Below are 27929 nucleotides of genomic sequence, written 5' to 3' on the forward strand. Positions count from 1 at the left end.
TTTGAGGGTTTTATTACTGTATCTCCAGCATCAAGGAACAGTGCCTGGTGTATCATAAGTGCTCAAGAAATACGTATTAAATTCATTAATTCAAAATCTATAGCTGCACACATTCCCTTTCTTAAAAAAGTGTTTTACTTAATATAAGAATTGGTCTTTATGATTCTGGTTTGTTTCAGGCACTTGCTGCCGGAGGAGTAGGGTCCATTGTTCGCGTCTTGACTGCGAGGAAGACCGTGTAGCCCAGCAGGAACCGGACATCTGCCGGGCTGTGGGAGTTGCTGGTACAAAGACCAAAACAACCAAATGCCACCGCTGCCCTGTGGGTAGCATCTGTGTCTCAGCTTTGCCTTCTTGCTTCCCTTTTCATATCTGTAAAGATAAAAACTACATGGGTCCGTTTTCCTTTAATGAAAATTGAGATAATATAGAGGAAATTTTGTTTCAACAGAGGTGTTTCATGCTCTCAGAACCATTTCAGTGATATGTATACCAGTCTGTATATAGTATAATTTACATTCAAGTCTAATTGTACAATTTTTAAATCCTATCAGTTGGGTTTTTTTTTTTTTTTTTTAATCTAATACTGAGAGATTTCATCAGAATTTGAGGCCAGTGTTCTAACTCATTCCTAGCCAGGCAGTGATTTTTATAAAAAAATATAAGAGACTGGCAGCTAATTAACATTGCAAAACTGGACCACACTGCCCCTGTTTAAGCAAAATATGTTTCTGGAACAAGTGGTGGGTGAGCACCACTGCCAAGCTCCAGCTTTCTTTCCACTGGCTTCCAGATTATCTGTGCTGCAAGTTTAAGTATGTTTCTTCTTCTTAAAAAAAAAAGCATCCATTAATCTTGGCTTCTCAGATTCTTTGTGGTCATCCAGGGTCCAGAGCAAGGAGTCTTGAGCTATACAAATGAATCTGTAAGATAGATTTTGGTCCAATAATACTGTCCTATTTGAGGGAACCATAATCCAAATCAGAAAGAATGCAGAAACTATGATGTAATTCAAACTCTGGGCAGCCTCTGAGTAAAATGGTGTTTTCCATAGAAATATAGTGGCTGCCTTCATTATAAGGGTATAAAACTGGTACCTAATATGCCCTGCAAATGTTTTCAGTGTTCTTCAGGGTAATTGGGATCTCAAAAGATTTGGTTCAGGTCCAAACAAATATACATTCCACGTTTTATCTCAGTGTTTTTTAAAAAAAGAAAATTGCCACACAGCGAGAAGTGTTTACTTTGTTGGACAAACCAAATCGGTTCTCAAAAAAAATGACCGGTGCTTATAAAAAACTAGTCTTTAGTAGCTCCAAAACAAATCAGCACATGCACGTGACCAGGAGGGAAATCAGCCTGTGTCTAGTATTTATGTGGGCACCGGTTTCATAATTCCCAACTTAGATGAAAACTGGTGCAGAAATTCTATAAACTCTTTGCTGTTTTTGATACTGCTTTTGTTGTTTTGTTTTGTAAAAATGATAAAAGTTCAGAAAATAAAATGTCAGTGTTGAAGATTTTATTTTTCTAATGCTCTTTATAGTTACGAATGTAAGATTAAGAAGAAAGATTTCCTGCTGCTACCACCAGGTTATCATACTGTTAACAAGAACTAATTTGGTGCAAAGGGTTTATAAGATTACTTTAGACAAATACAAGGTAGTAAAATAGAGGGAGAGTCACAATGATGTCAGAGCACTAGGAGTGTTCAGAGCAATTCCCTAGACCTCTCTTTGCCAGCTGACCACCTGTAGTGTCACTGCTAAAAGACCCAGACTAAGCCAGTTCCTTTCAAGTCAACTCCAACTCGTGGTGACCCCGTGTATGTCTGAGTAGAACCATGCTTCAGAGTTTTTTTTTTTTTTTTTAATAATTTTTATTGTGCTTTAAGTGAAAGTTTACAAATCAAGTCAGTCCCTCACATATAAGCTTGTATACACCTTACTACATACTCCCACTTACTCTCCCCGTAATGAGTCAGCCCGCTCCCTCCTTCCAGTCTCTCCTTTCGTGACCGTTTTGCCAGTTTTTAACTGCTTCTATCCTCTCATCTCCCCTCCAGACAGGAGATGCCAACACAGTCTCAAGTGTCCACCTGATGCAAGTAGCTCACTCCTTATCAGCACCTCTCTCCAACCCATTGTCCAGTCCAATCCATGTCTGATGAATTGGCTTCGGGAATGGTTCCTGCTTGACAGTATTTTTAATGGCTGATTTTTTGGAAGTAGATTGCTAGGCTTTTCTTCTGAGGCACCTCTGTTTGGACTCACACCTCCAACCTTTTGGTTAACAGCTGAGCGTGTTACCTGTTCTCACCACCCAGGAACTCCAGACCTAGACTAAACCCCATTGCCATCCAGTTGATTCCAGCCCATACTGACCTCATAGGACAGAGTAGAACTGCCCCATAGGATTTCCAAGGCTGTGATCTTTATAGAAGCAGACTGCCACATCCTTCTCCTTTGGAGTGGCTCGTGGGTTCAAACTGCCAACCTTTCAGTTAGCAGCCAAGTGCTTAACCACTACAGCATCAGAGCTTCTGATCTAGACTAGAATGTACAAATTAGCCTAGTAGTTGCAACCACTTATTCCCAACTTCAAGCCCCTCTTTCTCGCGCCTCAAATTTACTTCTCATCCTTGCCTGCTGTACGAGTCTTCTAGTGCTGCCGTAACAAAACACCACAAAGTGGGTGGCTTTAAAGAACGGCAGTTTGTTGTCTTACAGTTTTGGAAGCTAGAAGTCCAAACCAGAGTATCAGTCATGTTGATCCTGAGGACTTAGAAACTGTTTCTTGCCTGTCTCTCAGCTTCTCCTGATGCCTACCAGCTATCCTTAGCATTCCTTGACTTGTAGATACATCTTCACATGACATCTTTCTTCTGTGTGTGTCTCTATGTCTGTTCTCTGCTTTTATAAGACATCACTCCGAAAGGATCAGAATGCACCCTACTTCGGTATGACCTCGTAAAAATCTAACTGATGACATCTTCAAAGTAATACCCTATTCCCAAACAAGATCACATTCACAGGTACAGGGGTTAGGACTTCAACATATCTTTTTGAGGGTCACAGTTCAATCCATAACACCTACTCAAAGCAGCCTCTATTTTTTGCTTTCTCACCACCTGACTAGATTTCTACTTTTCAAAGCTTTAAAAATGTACAGGCAATTCAGAGAACTATGGGTTAAGAAAAGCTAAGCAATAGATATTAGAGGTAGTCAAAGTGGGTATAGCATTAACCACATTAAAATGACAACAGAAGTGATATTGCAGTACTTTTTCATAAAATTCTCCTTTAACATCGTTTTCATGACAGAAGGGTTAGGGGAATTCTGGAGTTCCATATTCTATAGTCATAAAGAATGTCTTTGATATCTGCCAGCTGATCAGCGTACTTGCTGGAGATAATAAAAATATTTAACAACCAGTCCAGCTTGGGGACTGACAATTGAAGTGGGTGCCGGCTGGAAACAACCAGCTCAACTGATGGCATCCTGGCTAAATGTCAGCCCCAGTTACACCAACCACAATGCAATATAATGTAGTGGAGAGAATCGGAGATAGTCAAGATGAACTGGGAAAAAAGATACAAATGCCAAGAGGCACTTTTGGCACAAAAGTGGTTTTTTACCTTTTATTCCCCTTCCACTTTAACCTCAGTAGTTTTATTGTTTGTTTTTGCTATTTTTTACATGGGGAAAAAAATGACAAACATACCGATTTTTAGTCATTAGGTAGCACCATTTATTGGGTCTGGTCACAGGCTGCTTTCAACCTAATTGGGAGATAAGATTTAAGCACTTAAAAATTAATGTCATACGGTTTAGTACTTGGCTGTAAATACAGGTGATGCTGGAAGGACAGCAAAATCTGGGTGGACTGGAGTAAAGTGAGACAGATCAACCTCCAACTAGGTCTTAGGGGGCAGAAAGGACAGAATGCCACCCAAGTGACATAAAGAGGATAGACAGAAGAGAACCAAAGTTGAAGTAGGCTTAATTGTCACTTCTTGTAGCTTTAATGTTTTTAATGTAAAGTTATGGTATAGGGAGTAAAAGTTACTAAGAGGATTGGGCTTTGATAATATATATATGGGAGATTCAAGAAAGTCATGAGCTGATAGAGAATCTTTTTTTTTTTTAACAAAGTAGATATTGATGGTCACTTAGTCTCACCCCTTTCTAAATAGTAAGACTGGGAAAATTAAATTTTATTCTATAGGGAAAAAGCATCTTTAGTAAAAAAGAGCTTTGCTTATTAAAAGTATGTATGAATAACTTTATCACGTCATTAAAACTGTCAAGTATGTTCACTTAGGAGTCCCTAAGTGGTGCAGACAGTTAAGCACTCAACTGCTAGCCAGAAGATAAGTGGTTCAAATCCACCCAGAGACACCTTGGAAGATAGATGTGATGATCTGCTTCCCATAGGTCACAGCCTTGAAAACCCTATGGAGCGGTTGTACTCTGCACACATGGTGTCACCATGTGTTGGAATGAGCTGTATGGCAACTAACAACAACAGTGTTCACTTAAAAGTTAATATTGAAACAACATCAATAGTGTAGCGTAGACTTTCTTGCTCACCACTTACCTTGGCGGCTGTTCTTAGTTGGGGGCCATCTGCTCCTAAGGCGAGAAAATGGTGGTAGTAAAGAAGACTAAAAAGTCACTGGAGTCCATCAACTCTAGGCTCCAGCGTATTTAGAAAAGTGGAAATTAAGTGCTGGGGTACAAACTGACATTGAAGATGATCAGGCAAGGCAAAGTGAAACTAGTCAGCCTCATCAGCAACTTCCTGGCCTCGAGGAAATTTGTGATAAAGGACTGTGCCACGTTGGCCAAAACTGGTGTCCATCACTACAGTGGCAGTAATATTGACTTGGGCACAGAAATTGGAATACTGTGGAGTACACACACTGGCTACCATTGAACCAGGAGATTCTAATATCATTAGAAGCATGCCAGAATGGACTTGTGAAAAATAAATCATGTAAAATTTTTTATTTAATAAAACTAGCCAAACTGAGGGCTGGGGACCATCGTCTCGGGGAACAACTAGCTCAATTGGCATAACATAGTTTATAAAGAAAATATTCTACATCCTACTTTGGTGAGTAGCATCTGGGGTCTTAAAAGCTTGTGAGCAGACATCTAAGATGCTGGTCCCACCCTGCCTGGAGCAAGGGAGAATGAAGAAAACCAAATACACAAGGGAAAGATTAGTCCAAAGGACTAATGGACCACAGCTACCACAGCCTCCACTAGACTGAGTTCAGCACAACTAGATGGTGCCCGGCTACCACCACTGACTGCCCTGACGGATCACCATAGAGGGTCCCAGTAGAGCTGAAGAAAAACGTAGAACAAAATTCTAACTCACACAAAAAGACCAGACTTACTGGCCTGACAGAGATTGGAGAAACCCGGAGAGTATGGCCCCCTGGACACCCTTTTAACTCAGTACTGAAGTCACTCCTGAGTTTCATCCTTCAGCCAAAGATTAGGCAGACCCATAAAACAAAATGAGACTAAATCGGCACACCAGCCCAGGGCAAGGACTAGAAGGCAGGAGGGAACAGGAAAGCTAGTAATGGGGAACCCAAGGTCGAGAAGGGAAGCATGTTGACAAGTCATGGGGTCGGCAACCAATGTCACAAAACAATGTGTGTATTGTTTAGGGAGAAACTAATTTGCTCTGTAAACCATCTAAAGCACAATTTTTTAAAAAAAGGAATTAAAACTAGCCAGAACTCGTTTTAATTAAAAAAAAAAAAATTTAAGCCTAGCCTAGATTTATGTGGCCCAGAGTTACATGAATTTATGTGAAATATAACACCAACAACTGGAAATCGAAGATATGGTCCCATAGTATGTGTTTAGTAATATGGCTTTTAATTTTTCAAAGCAAGATTCTGAGTGAGAATAGAATTAACATACAAAGGCCAAGACTAATTGGACCACCTGACACCAGAGGACTCCCTGAGACTGTCACCTTGAGACGCTCTTTAAACCTTGAACCAAAACTACCCCCTGAAATCGCCTTTTAACAGAAAAGCAGAGTGACACACAAAACAAAGGATATTTATTGCCTGTTAGATCGGTGCTCTACTGAAAAAACATCTGTACAAGTCCAAAAGGTCAACATTTAATTCAACAGCAAAATTGAAAAGATAAGGGGACGGGAAAACTAGAGTACTGGAAATGAGAATGCTGACACAGTGTGAAAAACGCAACTAATATCATTGATCCATTTGTGTAGAAATTGTCAAACCAAACAAAAACAAACCCCACTGCAGTTGAGTTGATTCTGACTCTTAATCATCATATAGGACAGAGTAGAACTGTCCCATAGGATTTCCAAGGAGAGGCTGGTGATTCCAACTGCTGACCTTTTTTGGTTAGCAGCTGAGCTCTTAACCGCTGCTCCACCAGAGCACCAGAAATTGTCAAAGGGGAACCTAATTTACTGTGTAAACTTTCACCGAAATCACAATAAAATGTAATAATGAAAAAAAAAAGCACAAAAGCCAGCGTTTATTGAGCACCTACTGTGTGTTGGTCCCTTTACAGATACTGTTTGAACTCCAAAACAACTGAGGTATTTTGATCACAGAGCTTGCAGGTGCCAGAACTAGGATTCTAACTTATATCTGTCTGACCCTAGAGTTATACCACATTTTCTTCTCAAGTCTGGTGTTTGGGGAACAGAGTGTTTCCAGTGAGAAAAGAGGTTTTTCCAAACGCTGGTGTTTGGGAGATGCCGTCGAGAGGTAAAATCAACTCAGGAGCCCTTCACATAGGCAAAAGCCTTCTCATAGGCAAAAGCTGACGGGCGTAGAAGTGGGAAGAGAGATCTGGTGAAGTGCTACAATTAGGAGCAGACTCAGCACGCAGAACATAGCTCTTTTTTTTTTTATTGTGCTTTAAGTGAAAGTTTACAAATCAAGTCAGTCTGTCATACAGAAACTTATACACATCCTGCTATGTACTCCAGGCTGCTCTCCCCCTAGTAAGAAAGCACACTCTTCCTCTGCACCCTGTATCCCCCATGTCCGTTCAACCAGCTCTTGTCCCCCTCTGCCTTCTCATCTCCCCTCCAGACAGGAGCTGCCCACATAGTCTCATGTGTTTACTTGATCCAAGAAGCTCACTCCTCCCCAGTATCGTTTTCTATCTTATAGTCCAGTCCAATCCCTGTCTGAAGAGTTGGCTTCAGGAATGATTCAAGTCTTGGGCCAACAAAGGGTCTGGGCACCATAACCTCCGCGGGTCCCTCTAGCCTCAGTCAGACCATTAAGTCTGGTATTTTTACAGGAACGTGAGGTCTGCATCCCACTGTTCTGTTCCATCAGGGATTCTCTGTTGTGTTCCCTGTAAGGGCAGTCATCGGTGGTGGCCAGGCACCATCTAGTTCTTCTGGTCTCGGGCTGATGTAGTCTCTGGTTTATGTGGCCCTTTCTGACTCTTGGGCTCATCTTTACTTTAAGTCTTTGGTGTTCTTCTTTCTCCTTTGCTCCAGGTGGATTGAGACCAATTGATTCATCTTAGATGGCTGCTTGCTAGCGTTTAAGACCCCAGATGCCACTCACCAAAGTGGGATACAGAACATTTTCTTAATACATTTTGTTATACCAATTGACCCAGATGTCCTCTGAAACCATGGTCCCCAAACCCCCATCCCTGCTGTACTAGCCTTCAAAGCGTTCAGTTGTATTCAGGTAACTTCTTTGCTTTTGGTTTAGTCCAGTTGTGCTGACCTCTCCTGTATTGTATGTTATCTTTCCCTTCACCTAACATAGTTCTTGTCTACTATCTAATTAGTGAACACCCATTTCCCTCCCTCCCCACCCTCGAAACTATCAAGGAATATTTTTTTCTGTGTTTAAACTTTTTCTTGAGTTCTTATGATAGTGGTCTCATACAATATTTGTCCTTTTGCAACTGACTAATTTCCCTCAGCATAATGCCTGCCAGATTCCTCCAGAACATTAGCTATTTTTTCATGATGGATTTTACTTGTCTTTTGATGATTTTTAAAGTCATAAGGTTAGAGGTCAAGGCCCATAACATACCTAAAAAAAGAAACAGGACTGAAGGTTTGGGCTTCTCAAAACATGCAGCTTCCCTTGTGACTTGCTATTTTCCAATATTTGTAACAGGTTCCTAATTTTCTATAGATGATGTATTTTAACTAGTAACCCAAAACCAAACCAAAACCACTGCCATTGAGTCGATTCCGACTTATAGCGACCCTATAGGTTAGAGTAGAACTGCCACATAGAGTTACCAAAGAGCACCTGGTGGATTTAAACTGCCGACCTCTTGGTTAGCAGCTGTAGTACTTAACCACTATGCCACCAGGGTTTCCTTTAACTAGTAAACTGCTATTTAATTAATTTTGTCTTAATTTCATTTGGCAAAAGCCATAGCTGCAATCTCATTCATTAGCTGAGCTCAGCAGATTATTGGTTATAACTAAAAATGATTTGCCTAATTAAATTCCTAGGAGATCTGGTGGTGCAAGGATTAAGCACCCAGCTGCTAACTGAAAGGTTGGCAGTTTGAAACCACCCAGAAGCTCCAAGGGAGAAAGACCTGGTAATCTGTTTCCGTAAAGATTACAGCCAATAAAGCACTACGGGACAGTTCTACTCTGTCCCATCCGGTTACTATAAGTGGAAAATCGACTCGAAGTCACCTGACAACAACAATCGAATTCCTAAGAATCACTTTGGCCTACCTCACTTCAGTATAATTGCCTGGGGTGCCATTTTGGAAGTACTCCAAATTGGAAGCTCATCTCTGTCCACTCTTCTTCTGGAATTCCCTCACATTCTGCTGTGAGGCCAGATGAAGATGAGAGTTTCTGCAGAATAAATCCTGGGAAATGAGAGACCCCCAAGGTTAACTCCAGGCTTGAAAACACGATCAAAATTATAAACCTTCACAGATAAGGGGCCAAGGCACCATTCACCAGGCACCATCCAACGACACATATTCGCCTGTATTCTTTGTGCCTGGCACCATTACACATCCAGCTTTGCAGGTTTGAATGGGGTTGGATAAATTCTAACCCACCGCTATCTACCTCTTTCCACTGCTTGTCTTCATTTTCTTGGTACCCTTTCCTTTACTGAATCATTTTCTTCTCAGTTTTCCTTTTCTCTCCTCACTCCCTGCATCTGCTGCGTTCCTTTCCTCTCTTCTCTCTCCGCTCCCATGCCTCATTTTTCCAATTAGTTCAGATTTAGTCAAGTGTGGCTGCTAAGGCAGGTTAGTTAAAATAATGCCGTCCTTCAATTCTCAAGCTGACTCAAAATGTTTAAATTGCTATCTCTAGGCTGCATAAACGCTGATTTTTGTTTCCATAGATTGCATTGGCTAGAACTGAGCAAATAACCTAAGATAGACCAATTTTTAAACATGCAAATAATTTTACCTTACAGATAAACAAGAACAAGAAAACATCAAGGGCTCTGAACATTTTAGAAAGAGGTGCTTAAAACAAGGCTTCTTCCGTCCACATACCTGCATGGACCTCTTTCCCCCACCCCCACTCCCATCCCACCTCAGCCCAATATCCCTGATAGAATTGGTGAAAGCCACAGTGTCAAAAAGCTCTGTGTACTAAAAGAAAAAAAAAAAAATTTTTTCTTTTTTTTTTTACTGAAATGCCAGAGGCCCAGTTCTAGTGGAGATAAGAGAGGAGCCCTGGGGAGACCACAGAGGAGAAGTATGTCATCTGCCTCTAGGTGGAGCTACTTCACCACACTGACGATCCAACCACAAACAACACGGGACACAGCATTTGCCTTTTAAATACCTGTTTTCCTTCATCTTTTAGGTTACTTGAATGTTAAAAGATAATGAACATAAATTATCTGTGTTTACATCTTTTCTTTCTCTACGAAACAGCTCCCTAAAGCCCACACAGCATGAAACACAAGTTGAATAGCATATGATTAACCTGAATTCCATAGCCTAACATTCCAAGATTTCCATACTTCCCAGCCTAGAATTTAGCTAATGATCTGTAGGACACACCCTCTAGACCTTTCTACTAGACCATACAGACTCCCTAAAGTCTTAAATCAAAACCAAACGAAACCCGTTACCGTCCAGTCCAATTCAGACTCGTATCAACCTTATAGGACAGAGTAGAACTGCCCCATAGCAGTTGGGGCAGTTGAAACCCATAGGGGTTTCAAGGCTGTAAATCTTTACGGAAGGAGACTCCCGGATCTTTTTCCCAAGGAGCAGCTGGTACGTTTGAACCACCGACGTTTTGGTTAGCTACACTAGCAGAGCTCCTTAAAGTCTTAAATAGTGGTGTCTTATTCATCCCTCAAAATTCTTGTCATAGTTGCTGCTCAATAGATACCTACTGGTTGCATAAAATTGCAACCTGAGTAGGATGTCCCCAAGTGACATACACAAGTCTCTAATTAAAAAATAGTTGCCTTCAGGTGCCCAGTCACAACCGATGAGTGCCCTGACAGGGAACACAACAGAGAACCCCTGAGGGAGGAGGACAGCAGTGGGATGCAGACCCCAAATTCTCATAAAAAGACCAGACTTAATGGTCTGACTGAGACTGGAAGGACCCCGGCGATCATGGTCCCCAAACCTTCTGTAGGCCCAGGACAGGAACCATTCCCGAAGCCAACTCGTCAGACATGGATTGGACTGGACAATGGGTTGGAGAGAGATGCTGATAAGGAGTGAGCTACTTGCATCAGGTGGACACTTGAGACTGTGTTGGCATCGCCTGTCTGGAGGGGAGATGGGAGGGTAGAGGGGGTTAGAAGCTGGCAAAATGGACACGAAAAGAGAGACTGGAAGGAGGGAGGGGGCTGTGTCATTAGGGGGAGAGTAAAAGGTGTATATAAGTTTATATGTGAGAGAACTGATTTGATTTGTAAACTTTCACTTAAAGCACAATAAAAATTATTTAAAAAAAAAAAAAGTTGCCTTCAAGCCAATTCTGATTCATGCTAACCCCATGTGTGTCATGTGAACTGTGCTCCATAGAGTTTTCAATGGCTGAATTTTTTGGAAGTAGATCTCCAGGCCTTTCTTCTAAGGAGACTCTGGGTGGACTTGAACTGCCAACCTCTGGTTAGTAGCCAAGGGTTTAACCATTTGCGCCACACAGGATTTGCCTCACAAGTCCCCAGAGTACCTAAATAGAAGAACATATCAGAAGCACAAACTGAGAACTATATAAAGAATAAATAAAATAATCCTTCTTGGGTTCAAATAATCTAGTTCCCATTGAGTTTAGTCACAAACAAATTCCATTTGCTCAATGTGGACACTTAAACCTTTCCACCTACCAGCCTTAGGTGGAAATGAGAGCCACCATTTGTAGCATGTACAGCCCTTATACTGTTTAGTTCTGCTACAAGTCTCCAGAGAAAATGGATGATGGACAGGATTCCAGCTCACATCTGGCTGACAATGGCACCACAGGATTCGATATGGAACAGCCTTTATCACTCTGTGTAATCACCTTCTAAGATCAGAGATGTATCCCTTTGTTTTCCTCAAAGACAAAATCATTAAACAGTATCCATATCACCTTTACTGACTCTAAAATTTTTTCTAATCATGTCAACTGTTAGGGTAATGAGTGCCATGAATGGAACCACCACTGAATAAGATTATACTGTCTTTTGTTTATCCACAACTTGGTTCTTTCAAGGTTCCAGAAACACCTCTAACTTAATACTTTCTTCAATTTGATGACTGAGTTAAAGGTCAATGTATTCACTGACTTATGATTTTATAATTTCATTTATTTATTTTTGAATAAGTAATTTGTTCATATGGTTCAATATTCAAAAGGTAAAAAAGATTTTTTTTTAATTGTGGTAATTCTCCCTCCTAGTTCAGTGGCAATCAACTAATATTATCAGATTCTTGGACATTCTTCCAGATATAGGGTAGGTATTTATAAGCAAAAACCTATATAATATTTTCCCACTTGTTTATAAACAGTATACATAGTATCCTGTGCTGTGCTTTGTGCTTTTTTTTAAATAACAGTATATCTTGGCAGTAATTTCCTATCAGTACATAAAGAACATCATAATTCTTTTTCATGACTGCATAATATTCCATTGTATGAATAAATGTACCATAATTTAACCATTTCCCTGTTGATTTAGGCAGTTTCCATCTTTCACAATCACAAACAATGCTACAATGAATAACATTGCACACAAGCCATTTTGTACATATTTGTCATGGATTGAATTGTGTCCCCTCAAAATGTCTGTTGGCTTGGCTATGCCATGATTCCCAGTATTATGTGATTGTCCACCATTTTGTCATCTGATGTGATTTTTCTGTGTGTTGTGACTCCTATCTCTACGATGTTAATGAGATGGGATTAGCTGCAGTTATGTTGATGAGATCTATAAGATTAGATTGTGTCTTAAGCCAATCTCTTTTGAGATATAAAAGAGAGAAGCCAGCAGAGAGACAGGGGGACCTCATACCCCAAGAAGCAAGAGCCAGGAGAATAGCATGTCCTTTGGACCTGGGGTGCCTGTGCTGAGAAGCACCTAGTCCAGGGGAAAATTGATGACAAGGAGCCTCCTCCATAGCCAAAAGAGACAGCCTTCCCCTGGAGCTGACACCCTGCATTTGGACTTGTATCCTACTAGACTGTGAAAAAATAAATTTCTTTTTGTTAAAACCATCCACTTGTGATATTTCTATGACAGCAGCACTAGATGACCAAGACAATATCCAGCCAAGCACATTTGTGAATAAATTCCTAAAAGTAGAATTTTAGATCAAATGTGCATTTATGATTTTGATAAATATTACTAAACTAGCTTCCTTAGAAGTTGTATTAATTATACTTCTAGTAATGTATTTTTCTGAATACCTTACTTATCCAATGCATTTGTTATCAAATGTTTTCATCTTTGCAAACCTGATAGGTTAAAAAAAGTATGTATTTGCATTTCTTTTAATGGAAGTGAGATTAAGCATCTTTTTGTATGTTTAAGAGCCAGCTGTATTTTCTTTCCTGTAAATTATCTGTTCATATCTTTGCCCACTTGTTGGTCTTTGTCTTACTAATTTGTAGGAGCTCTTTCTTTAATAGGGAAATAAACATTTTGTTTGTGATACTAAAAAACCAAACCCAACCCATTGCTGATAATTTCTACTCATACACTATAGGACAGAGTAGAACTGCCCCATAGGGTTTCCAAGGAGTGCCTGGTGGATTCAAACTGCCAACCTTTTGATTAGCAGCCATAGGTCTTAACCACTACCCCACCAGGGTTGCCTTGTTTGTGATACGAGTGACAAATATTTTCTCGTAATTGAATGAAATGTGAATGTTGAGCCAGGAAGTTATATTGGCAAAGGTCATGATGCTTAATAGTGACTTCCTGTGTGCTGGGCTGAGTAGGACACACTGGAGCTGAGCAGGAAAGGAGATCACGATAATTAGTAATGTCTGCCCTGGATTTTGAAGGCATAGAATTGCAGCACGTATGTCATTCCTGTTCTAAATTATATTTAATACCTGAGTTATTTTGTCCTGGCCCTTACCTTCTCATCCTCCACTAAAATCAGGGCTTCCTCATTGTACAACTCTGGGGGACACTGTCCATGCTACACAGTTGTGTTCTAAGAGGTGCCACTCATATGGAATCAATGTAAATGGTGCTCCCTGGAGCTGTACAGCACAGCATTGACCAAGGCTCTGTTTAGCTTTAACATGAACTCATAGCTACATCTCTCTGCAGCTCTGCTCCATTTTCATTTTTATTACCAGCCAGCTTCCTCTCCTTTACCACCACACAGCAAAACATGTCTACCAGAAGCCCCCCTAAAGTTTCATCTTGAAATTCAGGTCCCAGGCCAAAACTGACTTCTCTTAGTTCCACTTCCAACTTCCCAAAGAAGGATTCTTATTGGCCTAGATTCAGGCTAGAACCAACTTCAGGGCCAATCAACTACAGGGAGCAGATTTGATCATGCTTTACTAATACAGCAGCTTCCATCTAATTCTGTAAATGAAATGTAAGAAGACAGAGTTCTCAAAAAGGGAGGTTTCCTATTACTCAAAACAGTGTGCATTTCACACATAGGTTCCTTTAGAGCAAGGTCCGCATGTCGTTTACCTCTGGTCACTTTTACAAATCTTGCACACAATTGGGGATTCTCATATATTTATTAAAGGACTGGGCACCTTTTGTTGAACAAATGAATAATACAGGATTATTGTCTGGTTTTACAGAGGTTCACCTTGGAAAAGTGTATTGACTGTAGAAATGTGTATGTTATGATGATAAACTGGAATTTAAGTGTCTGGTAGCAAACAAGGCTTTCTCCACTACATAAGGGACTTCAAATGGAGTCCTATAAAGATGGAGACAACAGGGTGTAATAAAATTAATTTTTGCTTCGCGACAAACAGATCCAGCAAGCTGCTTGGCTTCTGCCAAGTCCCTTCACCTGTCTGAGCCTGTTTCTTCATCTGTAAAGTGAACATAAAGTCAACTACAGCATGAAGTTGTTCTAATGCATAAATCAATAAAGAATATCAAATGTCTGGCATATTTATTAGGTTTTCAAGAAATGTTTGTTATACAGTGAAACCTGTGAGAGCTGAAACTCCATAGAACTACCTTTTTTTTTCCAGGTCTCACAAGTTTTCTGTCTTTGACAGGGTGCAGTCTTCCCAACTTTCCATCACTTATTTTCCTTCTCTGGCAAGTTTCCACCTTACACAGGTTCCAGCTGTCACAGGTATTACTTTATTATCTTTATGTACTAATTGATTGGTTGAACTAGGTGTGAGACAGAATTATTTCTCAGCTTTCTATCTCTGTGTTATGTCTGCATGTTATCCTATTTGTCCCCACCACTGTTGTTTTTTTAGAAGGTAGGCTCTGAGAGGCCAGAAATTATGTCTGTACAAACTTACTCATTTTAAAGAATATTAAGTACAAGGCTGACTACACCTGAGAGTTGCAAATATACTATTTGGCGGAAACAATGCCTGGATTACTGAAATAACCTCCTAACTGGTCACCTCACAGTTGCCCTCCACCCCTGTTTTAGGCTAGGTTCTCTAGAGAAGCAAAACCAGTAATGCATATAAATACATATAGAGAGATTTATATTAAGGAAATAGCTCACACAATTGTAGGGGTTGGAATGTCCCAAGCCCTTGGATCAGGATAGAGTCCTTTCCCAATTCATGGAGCCGCAGAAGCTGGTGAACCCAAGGTGAGCAGGTTGAAGAGCAGGGATCCCGCTCACAGGTTGTGACAGTCAAGGAATACTCAAGGTCCACAGGCAAGACTGCAAGGCTTCTCCTGAGTCAGCTGCAAGGCCTGGGGAACCCAAGATAGGTAGGTCAGGGAGCAAGACTCTTGCTTGCAGGCTGTGAAGACTGGTGAATCCCAAGATGGACAGGTAAGCTGCTAGCTCAAGTTCCAAGAACCAGAGGTCAGACAAGAGGTAGCTGGATCCAGAACAAGCCAACAACCTTTGCAAGGTGAGCAGGAAAAGGAAGTAGACGGTGGAAGGTCGAAAGATGAAGGCTGAGGGGGTGGTGAGCCGCCGCAGGCCCCACCACCGCTGGCACCACTCAGCAGATTCCATCATAGGGGTGATCAAGTATCAAAATTTCAACAGGAAAGTGATCACTACATTATACAACTGCCAAAATACTGAGAATTGTGGCCCAGCCAAGGTGACACACAATCTTAACCACCACAACCCCATATTCTACATAGCCAGAGAAATTTTTTTAAGTCAAAGATTTAAAAATCAAAATTGCAACAATTAAATGCTTAGCTGTAACTGAAAAGTTGGCAGTTCAGACCCACTCAGTGGCTCCAAGGGAGAAAGACCTGGAGACCTGATCCCATAAAGACTGCAGCCTAGAAAATCCTACGGGGTGGTTCCAACCTGTCACATGGAGTCACTATGAGTTGAAAATCTACTCGATGGCACCTAACAACAACAACTTCTTAAAAACCTTTAAAGGCTTCCTTATTTCTCTTAGTATAAAATCTAAACTCCTTAACACGGCCACAACATTCTGTATGGGCTGGTCTTTGTCTTTCAGCCTCGCTGATGCCTTAATCTCTTGGCCCTGGCCATAACAGCCTTCTTCCAGTCCCCTGCCATGCTCCCTTCAGCCTTTGCACATGCTATTTCCTCTGTCTAGAATGCTCTTCTCTCCCTCCCATTCACCTAACTCCATCTGATCCAGGGCTGAATGCTTTTCCTGTGTAGTGCTTGTCATTATTGTCGTTTACACTTATTTGTGTTGTTCTTTGATTACCTGTGTCACTACTAGATGGTCCATTCTGTGAAAATAGGCCATATATGTCTGTTTTTTTTTTTTCACCATGTATCTCCCATGTTTAGCACAGACACCAAATACATAGCAGGTGTGCAGGAAATAGTGGTTGAATGAATGAATACTTAATAATAATGGTGACCAAGACTATATTAGTTACTTCCTTGCTCAAGACAAATTACCCTAAAATAGGGCCTTAAAACAACAATACTCATTTAATATCTCTTACCATGTCTGTCTGTCAGGAAGTTGAGGGTGGTTTACCTGAGTATTTCTTGCTTTGGATCTTACTTAGGGTTGCAGTAAGATGTTGGTAGGGGCTGTAGTCATCTGAAAGCTTGACTAGGATTGGAGATCTACTGCCAAGGTGGTTCATGCATAAGGCTAGCAGGTTTTTGCTGGATGTTGCCAAGAGGCCTCAGTTCCCCTTCATGTGACTTTTCTACCAGGCTGCTTGAGTGTCCACAGCATGGAAGCTGGCTTCCATCAGAGAAAGCTATCAAGTGTGCAAAGTAGGAGCTGCAATGCCTTTTATGACCTAGCACTGGAAGCCACATACCAGAATGTCTACAGTATTCTACTGGTCACACATGTCAGCTCTGACTCAACCCCGGAGGAGACTACAGAAGGCTGTGATTAACAAAAGGTGTGGATCCCTGGAATCCATCTTGGAGATTGGCTATACCACAAATGCCTCTGTTCAACACTTCCATGTTAAGGCCCCTCAGGAATGAGATATCTGTACATAGGAAGCAGAACATCATTCCCTGGAGGCTCCCCTACCTGCCCTCAAACCACCCTTAATTTCCAAATTCAGATACCCTAGGAGTAAAGGTCTTAACCACCACTCATCTGTCATTTTGTTGTACTGTGGTGACTTGTGTGTTGCTGTGATGTTGAAAGCTATGTCATGGGTATTTCAAATACCAGCAGGGTCACCACCTATGGTAGACAGGTTTCAGACTACCTTCCAGGTTAAAACAGACTTGGAAGAAGGACCTGGTGATCTACTTCTTAAAAAATTGGCCAGTAAAAACCTTATGAATAGCAGCAGAACGCTGTCTGATATAGTGCCAGGGGATGAGCCTCTCAGGTAAGAAGGCTTTCAAAATACAACTGAGGAGGAGCTGCCTTCTCCAAGTCAAGTAGACCTTAATGACCTGATGGAGTCAAGCTTTTGGGACCTTCATTTGCTGATGTGGTATGACTCAAAATGAGGATAAACAGCTGCAAACATCCATTAGTAATTGCAATGTGGAATGTACAAAGTATGAATCTAGGAAAATTGGAAGTTGTCAAAAATGAATGCAATGCTTAAAGATCAATGTCCTAAGCATTAGTGAGCTGAAATGGACTGATACTGGCCATTTTGAATTGGACGATCATGTGGTTTACTGTGCTAGAAATGACAAATTGAGAAGGAACACCATCATGTTCATTGTCAAAAAGAACATTTCAAGATGTATCCTGAAATGCAATGCTGCCAGTGATAAGATAATATCCATACACCTACAAGGAAGACCAGTTAATATGACTAATATTCAAATTTAAGCACCAACCACTAATGCCAAAGATGAAGAAAATGAAGATTTTTGCCAATTTTTGCAGTCTGAAATCAAACCAACATGCAATCAAGATGCATTGATAATCACTGGAGATTGGAATACGAAAGTTGGAAACAAAGAAGTATGGGTAGTTGGGAAATATGGCCTTGGTGATAGAAACGATGCCAGAGATCACATGATAGAATTTTGGAAGACCAACAACCTATTCGTTGGAAATACTTTTTTCAACAACGTAAACATACACATGGACCTTGCCGGACGGAATACACAGGAGTCAACAAGAATACATCTGTAGAAAGAGATGATGAAGAAGCTCAATATTATCAGTCAGAACAAGGCTAGGGGTCTACTGCAGAACAGACCATCAATTGCTCATATACAAGTTGAAGCTGAAGAAAATTAAAACGAGTCTACAAGAGCCAAAGCACGACCTCAAGTACATCCCACCTGAATTTAGAGACCATCTCAAGAACAGATTTGACACGTTGAACACTAGTGACCGAAAACCAGACAAGTTGTGGAATGGCATCAAAGGCATCATACATGAAGAAAACAAAATGTCATTAAAAAGACAGGAAAGAAAGAAAAGATCAAAATGGATGTCAGAAGAGACTCTGAAGGTTGCTCTTGAATGTAGAGTAGCTAAAGCAAACAGAAGAAATGACAAAGTAAAAGAGCTGACCAGAAGATTTCAAAGGGCAGCTCGAGAAGACAAAGTGAAGTATTTATTATAATGAAATGTGCAAAGACCTGGAGTTAGAAAACCAAAAGGGAAGAATGTGCTTGGCATTTCTCAAGTTGAAAGAACTGAAGAAAAAATTCAAGCCTCAAGTTGTAATATTAGAGGGTTTTACAGGCAAAATATTGAACGACTAAGGAAGCGTCAGAAACCCTGGTGGTGTAGTGGTTAAAGTGCTGCGGTTGCTAAACAAAAGGTCAGCTGTTCAAATCTACCAGGCGCTCCTTGGAAACTCTATGGGGCAGTTCTACTCTGTTTCTATAGGGTCGCTAAGAGTTGGAATCGACTCGACCACAAAGGGTTTGTGTTTTCTTTTTTGGAAGGAAACATCGAAAGAAGATGGAAGGAATACAGAGTCACTGTGCCATTTCAACCATTTCGGGAGGTACCATATGATCAAGAAGCAATGGTACTGAAGGAAGAAGTCCAAGCTACACTGAAGGCAATGGCAAAAATCAGGCTCCAGGAATTGATGGATGTTTCAAGGAATGGATGCAGCACTGGGGGGGCTCACTTGTCTGTGCCAAGAAATTTGGAAGACAGCTACCCGGACAACTGACTGGAAAAGATCCATATATGTGCCCATTTCCAAAGAAATCCAACGGAATGTGGAAATTATTGAACTCTGTCATTAATATCACACACAAGTAAAATTTTGCTAAAGATCATTCAAAAGTGGTTGCAGCAGTACAACTGGGGGGAACTGACAGAAATTCAAGCCGGGTTCAGAAGAGGACGTTATCATTGCTGATCTCAGATGAATCTTGGCTGAAAGCAGAGAATACCAGGAAGATGTTTACCTGTGTTTTATTGATTATGCAAAGGCAGTTGACTACATAGATCATAACGAATTATGGAAAATGTTTCGAAGTATGGGAATTCCAGAACACTTAATTGTGCTCACGTGGAAACTTTACATAGACCAAGAGGCAGTAGTTCGAACAAAACAAGGGGATACTGTGTGGTTTAAAATCAGGAAAAGCGTGTATCAGGGTTGTATCCTTTCCCCAAACTTATTAAATCTGTCTGCTGAGCAAATAACCTGAGAAACTGGACTATATGATGGAGAACGCGGCATCAGGATTGGAGGAAGACTCATTAACCTGCGACATGCAGAAGACGCAACTTTGCTTGCTGAAAGCGAAGAGGACTTGAAGCACTTACGGATGAAGATCAAAGACTACAGCCTTTGTTCTTTAAGGTGAGGTGTATAAATTATACCTCAACGTAAAGAAAACAAAAATCCTCACAGCTGGAACAAGAAGATAAACGGAGGAGTTATTGAAATTGTCAAGGGTTTCATGTTACTTGGCTCTACAGTCAATGCTCATGGAAGCAGCAGTCAAAAAATCAAATGATGTATTGCATTGGGTAAACCTGTTGCAAAAGACCTTTTGAAAGTGTTAAAAAAGATGTCACCTTGAGAACTAAGATGCATCTAACTTAAGCCATGATGTTTTCAATAGCCTCATATGAATGTGAAAGCTGGACGATAAGTAAGGAAGATGGAAGAAGAATTGATGCCTTTGAATTATGGAGTTGACAAAGGATATTAAATATACCATGAACTGCCAGAAGAACAAACAAACCTGTCTTAGAAGAAGTACAGCCAGATTGCTCCTTAGAAGTGAGGATGGTGAGACTTAGTAATAGGCACTTTGGACATGTTATCAGGAGGGACCAGTCCCTGGAGAAGGACATCATGCTTGATAAAGTAGAGGGTCAGTGAAAAAGAGAAAAACCCTCAACAAGATGGATTGACACAGTGGCTGCAAAAATGACCTTAAACATAGCATTGATTGTGAGGATGGCTGAAGACTAGGCAGTGTTTTGTTCTGTTGTAAATAGGGTTACTATGAGTAGGAACCAAGTGGGTGGCACCTAACAACAACAACAGCAAAATGTGACCCAGGAGAAACCCAGGAACTAGATAGGGGAGAAAGGGTTCAGTTTATCATTTAACGAGTAGTGCCTGATCGCCTGCTCCATATCAAGCAAAAAGAAAAAGAGGCTATGAATAAGGGCTTCCTCAAGCCTGGATCCACCACCTGGACACCTAGCCCTTTCTCTCCCTCCCTCCTGACCTTGATTTCCCCCAGAAGTAGAAATGTTCCTCTGGTTCGCCCTGGGCGTGGGTGGTTCGGTTCTGAGAGTTGAACTGAGGGATCTATTGGCCAAAGGTAGTAGAATTTCTCAGGTTCATCTGGAGCAAATAAGCCTAAGGTTCAATCATCTTACCTCCCCAAATGGGTACTGGGTGGAAGGAAGCGTGGAGTAATCTTTAAAGTGCAGAAGCCTCAACATGGGTGCTTAAATGGTTGAGAAATAGTTTCTAAAGCAAGAGCAACAATGATAACCAATCAAATGTTGGCTTAAATTTTAGCAAACTGGACCCAGAAGAGTGTTTTGAAGTTTAGGCAGGTGGTGTAGTTTCACACATTATAAAAGGCACAGAAAAACTTACTGAAAGCCAGGTGGCTAAAAGACAGCCAGAAAATAAAAAGGAATCTCTTTAGTTCACCAAAGACAGCACTCAGAACAGCCAATCTGCTGGAACACTTTAATTCTGGAAGAAGGCAGAATTAATTTGAATATATTTGTTCAAGGTCCTAAGAATTTAAGCAAAAGTCATTTTCATCTTCTGGAAGTGGTGTCTGGCCCAGAGAACCTAGAATTTGTTTTCATGTAACCTGGTGTTATTCTCTGATTGTTTTACCTGAGCTCTTCTTATATCCTCAAATCAGGGCAAGGATCATGTCCTATGTCTTTGCTGGAAAGACCACTTGGTTACACGGGTTGGGGCTTTGTAATTACTGAAGGACTTAGCCAAGCTTGACTCAATGCTAGATTTCAGTTCTCTTGTCCTTTTCCCCGTTAGAACAACAATGAGGATAATGATTAACAAGAAAATTATTATAGTGTAGTTTTGTTGTTGTTAGTAGCTTTCAAGTCAGCTCTGACTTATGGTGACCCTATGTCTCATGACCCGAAAGTACCAACGTTGCCTGGTCCTGTGCCATCTTCATGATTGTTGGCATGCTTGAGTCCATTGTTGCAGCCGCTGTGTATTTTGAATGCCCTTCAACCTAGGGTGCTCATCTTCCAGCACTATATCAGAAAATGTCTGCTGTGAATCATAGGATTCTCATTGGCTAATTTTTGGAAGTACAATAACAGGCCCTTTTTCCTAGTCTGCCTTAGTCTTGAAGTGCCACTGAAATCTGTCCACCATGGGCAACTCTGTTGGTATTTGAAATACTGGAGGCATAGCTTCCAGCATCATAGCAACATGCGGATTACCACAGTACAGGAAGCTGAGAGACAGGTGGTAGATGATTTAGTTTAGACGGCAGTTAATTCAGAGATAGAGCATTGTGACTTTTTTGCCTCAACAAAAATGAAAAATGAATTGCTGGACCTTTAACTGGTAAATTTAAAACATGAACACCTGACATGAAAAATATAACAAGAAACAAATTTATTAAACATTTACCTAGAATTGTGTAGAAAGCCTGTGATTTTTAAAGTTCCTTCATGGTCAACGAAGGGTGTTTTTGTTCCCTCAGAACTTTGTCTTTAAGACAAAAAGTCCTCTGCAAAAGAACACTTCCTGTGTGTGTGGACTGCACAGTACTGTACTCTTTGTTAGGCCTGGTAAGCAGGGCCCTGCTGTGTGTCTGGATCTTCCTGCTGGTACCCAGGTTGCTATAGAGATCCTAGAAGAGGAATCCAGGATGAGCAGTTGTCTGAGGATGCTCTGCTTGGGGCCTGAAAACAGCTCAGTGGGAGCATCAACAGATGACACATATTTTTCCAGAGAGTTAAAATTAAACCCCCAGGGAACAAGGACTCACCTGCCCCTTACCCAGGCAGAGAAAATTCAAGTAGTTGTTTTACGAGTTTGTCTCCATCTGGTTTTGGCAAATGACCTTAGCAGTACTAAAGTTTCACAAATAACCTGAGGAAAGCTCACTAGTACCAGCTGCTGTCGAATCCATTCTGACTCATGGTGACGCCATGTGGGTCAGAGTAGAAGAAATCACCAGTCCACAGTGCCAACAAGCAGGAACGATCTGTTCCCCTGCCTACCTTTCTGTCAAGGTGCCCCAGCTTGAGATAGAGGGAAATTCTGGGAATCCTCCGTGTGGCCCTATGGGGTTTGAGAAGGCACCTGGGCCCAGGGGAATTGCTAAGGGGCCAGGATGGAGCTACAGGCCTATTTCCTTCAGCTAAGATAAAGGAAGTTGTGTTTGCGAGACTGAGGCCAATATGGCCAGCTCTTTGGGAGGTACCAGTGACACAGCTCAAAAAGGAAAAACTCAAGACTATGCCAAAAGGTCTCAAATTCCAAATCTCTTGGGCATTCTAAAAAAATTTGGCTATATATTTATTTTTATACTTATTTACCTTTATGGAAATTTGTTTGAGGTCACAAGGTAAGGAAACATTTCCAGAAGCTTATTTAAACTTTTAAAAAGTTAGGAGAGCAAGGATATGAAGTCAAGAATGTGGCTCTCTTCCTGGCTGCCCCTCACACCAGCGGAAGCCCCTCACTTCTCCTCCTCCTAGCCTTTTCTTCCCCAACTGCTGAGCCCCCTCTGGCCCAGCTGTTTCCTCCGGGACTTGCCTCTCCCATAATCGTTGCGTGTCAGGAGAGAATTGACTTTTGATGGACTGGCAGGCCCAAGACCTATGACTTTAAATCAGGAAGTGACAGTTTTCCTACTATTCTCAGTGGAAGAGTTTGAGTCTATCAGATCATGAGTCAGAATGTTAGATGACCTCTACAGATCAAATAATTCTCTACCACTAGGCAGGTTACCACCATTCCTGAAAGAAATGTTCCTGTTTTTGTTATTGTTTGTTTTTCGGTAGTAGTAAAGTATTTCTTTTTTTCTTCTAATTTTATTTCTTTATTTGTTGTTGTTTGTTTTTAATTAGGGAGAAAGTAGGTTTATAGCTGAAATATTTTTGACACCCTTTGGATTCTGGAAAAAAGAAGAATTGCTGAAGTGTATTCAGATTACGTGAAATTGTTACGGGTGGCAAATTTCTTCTACCATATTCTTTAAAGAGTGTTATGTTGGCTTTGGAGTTCTGCAAACCTGGGTTTAATCATAGCCATACATTAGCTCTGTGCTCCTGAACAAGTTACTTAAAACTCATTTTCCTTTACTGTAAATGGGTTTTTATATGGAATAAATGAAATGATGGCCATCAGTTGCGTAAAATTTTCTTGGTGCCCAGTAAGAACTCAATAGAGAGTAGATGTTATTATTATAGTTAGTGGCATACGCCACTTCTATCCCTCAGGGATTCTGAGGCTCTGAAACTACAGCAATTAGATACGTAATTGTCTTCAGGGTAAAGCTTGTAAATAAGTCCTCAGGTTCATCACTGGGGAGCCAGAGTGGCAAATAGGCAGTAACCCTAGGAAAGAGAGGTTGTAGAAGGGGTTGGGCAAGTCCTGTTAAATTTTGACGTCTGAGAATTCTATACTGTCAGGTGGTTTCATCCCTCTGTTCCCCAACTTTCTCTAAGATAAAGCGGGACAATGGATGGAACTGTTCCCTCCCTACTTTTACACCTAGTCAAGGGGGACTTTTGCTGGCTTGTTGCTGATTCTCTTCCACTTCCACACTGTCTTTGAGGTGCTTCCTGTGATCAAAATGTGTGCCCAGAGCAGAAGTTCAGGTGAAAAGTGTTTAGATGGAAGTAACCATGATGTCCTTCAATAGGTCAATAGATAAACATACTGTGGTACATCCAAAAAAATGCAGTATTATTCAGCAGTAAAAAGAAACAGAACTATCAAGGTACGAAAAGAGGGGAAGAACCTTAAATGTTATTGCTTAGTGAAAAGAAGCCAGTCTGAAAAAGTTATGTGCAGTGTGAGTCCAACTATCTGACATTCTGGAAAATTATAGACAGTACGGTCAATGGTTTCCGGGAGTTCAGGGGAAAGGAAAGAAGGCCGAATAGGTGAAGCACAGGACATTTTAAGGGCATTGAAGCTATTCTGCATGATCCTGGAATGGTGATTGACGTTATGTATTTCTCAAAACCCGTAGAACTGTACAACACAAATAGGGAATCGTAATGAAAACTATGGACTCTACTAATAACATAGTTAATAGTAATGAACCCATATTGGTTCACCAATTGTAACAGATGTACACACTAATGCAAAATGTGTGTCACTCAAGAAACAATGTGCACTTGTACTTTGTACATAAAGAACAATACAATTCTTACTTTACATGCCGTGTTTCTGTACACCTAAAACTACTCTAAAAAATAAAGTGTATTAAAAAAAAAAAAAAGTGTCTGAAAACCTAATCATTTGCCTCAGGCCTCAACCCCCTCCCCCTGGGCTCTGAAACTTTAAGGAGTACCTGCTATTTGACACTGACACCTGCCCTTGGACCACATGCTTTTCTTGGCTTATTTGGAAATGAGTTGGGGTTTAGGCTAACTTAACTGCTGAGTTCTGTTCAAGAGGAAAGTAACGAGAGCTTATGCAGAAAGGAGAAGAAAATACATGTTTCATCAGTGGAAAGATATTACTACAGACTGACCAATGTTTCAGAAAGACTCATGAACCTGCGTGGGGCTGAAGCTGAGTGGGAGGAAGACACAGGAGCAAAGGGGCAAGTGAGGGCTGCAGGCAAAGGGCGGCCTCTCTTCTCCCTGTGCAATACCCACTGTTCTGAGCATCAAGCCCACTAAATGTGGGACTGTCTTTCTTCCTTTTCAAAGCTCATGAGAAAGCAGCCTACCCTTTTCTCCCTTGCCTCCCATTAGCTCATTAGCTCTTCACAGGCTGACTTCTGCCTCCTCTGCCCTCTGCTCCAGCTCTGCTGTTATGGATTGCATTGTGTCCTCCAAAATTCAAAGTACTGGCCCCTGTACCTGTGGATGTGATCCTGTTCGGATATATGGTTTTTCTTTTGTTATGTTAATGAGATCATACCAGCATAGGCTGGGTCCTAAACCTAATCACTTATGAGTTATAAAAAGAGCAGATTAGACACACACACTCAAGGGAAAGACAGGTGCCATTTGAGGACCCATCTACAAGCAAAGGAACCAAGGATTGCTGACAGTCACTAGAAACTAGGAGAGAGCCACAGAAGGAATAGACATGGCCAAGACCCTGATTTAAACTTCCTTCCTCCAGAACTGAGAGAAAATAAATTTCTGTTCTATAAAGCCACTGGCTGGTGGTATTTCTGTTACAGCAGCACTAGGTAACTGAAGACATTTGCTAAGGATCTCTTTTTGGTCTTCGGCCTCCTTAGCCCCTCTGCAGCATTCCATGCTATTGGCCTCCCTCTTTGACTGATCTCTTCTGACTTGTGTGATGCATTGCCCTTCCCCTTCTCCTCCCTCTCCGAACACTTTCTCACACACCTTCATCGGCTCCTCTTAATTAGGAATTCCTTAAATTTAGCCCCTCATTTACTCAATGCAGTATTGCCCAATCCCAAATTTATGCTCTGGAGACAATATGGCTGGAAGAATAATTTGAGAGTTATTTGTATGGGAGTGTGGGAGTGGATGAGATTACCACTCCATTTCCTTCATTCCCTGGGGCAGCCACTGCTGTTGCCAGACTTGCAGTCACTCAGGCTGGGAACACCAAGAACAGTTTTATCTCCTCCTCTCCTTTATCTCCAAGTGCAACATCACATTGGCTTTGGCATTGATCCATACCCTTACTTTCTTCCTGCTGCTGGTTTAGTTCGAGGCATTATTATTTCTGAAATATTGCAATAGCTTCTTAACACACATCCTTGTCCTGTTAAGAACTCCATCTCTAGTCTTCAAAATACTTTATTCCTCTATCTTCCTTCCAGGATTCTTTGTCCCAATGGACAGGGAAGAAAGAAGAGAGCAAGAGAAGGTCTAGAAGGACTGTAGCTGTAAGAAATAGATGTCTCCAGATAGTGGTTCATTGTTGCTCAACATGGTGAACACAACAAATATCACTGAATTATACACTTAAAAATAGTTGAGATGGCAAATATGTTGTTACCTATATTTCACCACAATAAAAAGTTTTGAAAAATGATAGAATAAAGGCATTTATGGAAGAGGAAGCTGGTTAATCAAAACAAAACCAAAAAAAAAAAAAGTAGATGTCTCGCCCACTGCTTATAAGCAGGCAATCCAAAAAGAGAAAGAGAGAAGTTTGAAAAACTGATGTTTATTGAAAAATTACAGTAGATCCTAAAGTAGGAAGTCCCTGTGTTTTGTATAAAAGGGAACTTCCACAGCAACTATTAACAGGATGTCATGAATTTTATTGCTTTGGTTTTAATTGTACCTCAGTGTAATAAAGTCATTCAGCAAGGGCGTTTTTGTGCTAGGAATTCTAAGAAGAAAATGGCTACAGAGCTGAGAGCAGGCAGTCTGGAGCTAAGAGAAAACAGTTTGGAGTTTGGACAGAGGTGGAATTTAGTGTCCAGGACCCAGACCCCAGCTGAGGAGGTGGTGCTCGGCACACTGTGAGCCTTTTGCTCAAATCAGCCTGGAGGAGGAGGGTGGAATGTCAGAACAGAGCATCAGCACCCCGCAAAACAAAGACTATTTGTTCATTTTTCTGTCACAAATCTGGAAATCTATAAGTATCCACAATATGTCAGGACTGCTTGGCATTTTCACAGGGCATTTCATTCCTGTCTCACAACACACCAGCAAGGTAGGCATTGTTCTCACAAACATTTTGAAGATGAGGAAACTGAAGCTCTTAAGACTTGGAATGACCTGTGAAAGCTCACTTGGGGAGTAGTACGTGACAGGGTCAGGGTTTGAATCCAGGATATCCCTGACACCAAACACAACACTTTCTTGACCAACCGTAGGATGAGAGCATAATGGTTAAGTGCTTTCATGGAGCTAAGGGGCATGAAAGGGGGCTGAAGTCACTGAAGCCCTGCTAGATCCAGGCTCTGACCAGTTGAGGCTCCTTGAAGAGCCTGGGAGAACATTTAACCAGGCTTCCAAAGACCCTTCCCTGGAGTGAAGTTGAGAGTGTCCTCTGCGGAAGTCTGCGGGAAATGTAGGACTAGGAGAGATGGTGTCAGCAGAGGGAGTTCCAGGCCAGAGCAGTCGCAACCAGGTTTCCCTAGGCAACTCAAATGGTTAAGCACTGGGCTACCAATTGAAAGGTTGGCAGTTCAAACCCACCCAGAGGCACCTAAGAAGAATCCACAGCAACTGGTTTGGTTTTTGGTTTTGGTAGCCTCCTTAGAATGACCCTAATGGG

The 27929-nt window shown here is 41.2% G+C and overlaps 1 protein-coding gene, 1 long non-coding RNA gene and 1 pseudogene across 3 annotated transcripts in view; 2 read left to right on the top strand and 1 right to left on the bottom strand.

The window, feature by feature from the left end:
- The window catches only part of ARPC5 (actin related protein 2/3 complex subunit 5), an 8712-nt gene extending 7194 nt beyond the window's left edge, over positions 1 to 1518 (top strand). The window contains exon 4 of the mRNA XM_003410848.4: positions 180 to 1518. Coding sequence (XP_003410896.1) covers positions 180 to 242 — 63 coding nt within the window. The 3' untranslated portion in view covers positions 243 to 1518. The remainder of the gene's footprint in view (positions 1 to 179) is intronic.
- LOC111750923 (uncharacterized) lies at positions 833 to 27929 on the bottom strand. Of its 2 annotated transcripts, XR_002785978.2 has the most exons (3): positions 8750 to 27929; positions 4601 to 4635; positions 3745 to 3782 (listed from the first exon to the last, which is right to left on the bottom strand). It is a non-coding gene; the product is annotated as an uncharacterized LOC111750923 (long non-coding RNA). The 2 variants fall into 2 exon arrangements; XR_010319382.1 differs by having other exon boundaries at positions 833 to 4635.
- Positions 4450 to 9009, top strand: LOC100670430 (large ribosomal subunit protein eL30-like; annotated as a pseudogene).

Source organism: Loxodonta africana, chromosome 25 (genome assembly GCF_030014295.1).
Source record: "Loxodonta africana isolate mLoxAfr1 chromosome 25, mLoxAfr1.hap2, whole genome shotgun sequence".
NCBI lineage: Eukaryota > Metazoa > Chordata > Mammalia > Proboscidea > Elephantidae > Loxodonta > Loxodonta africana.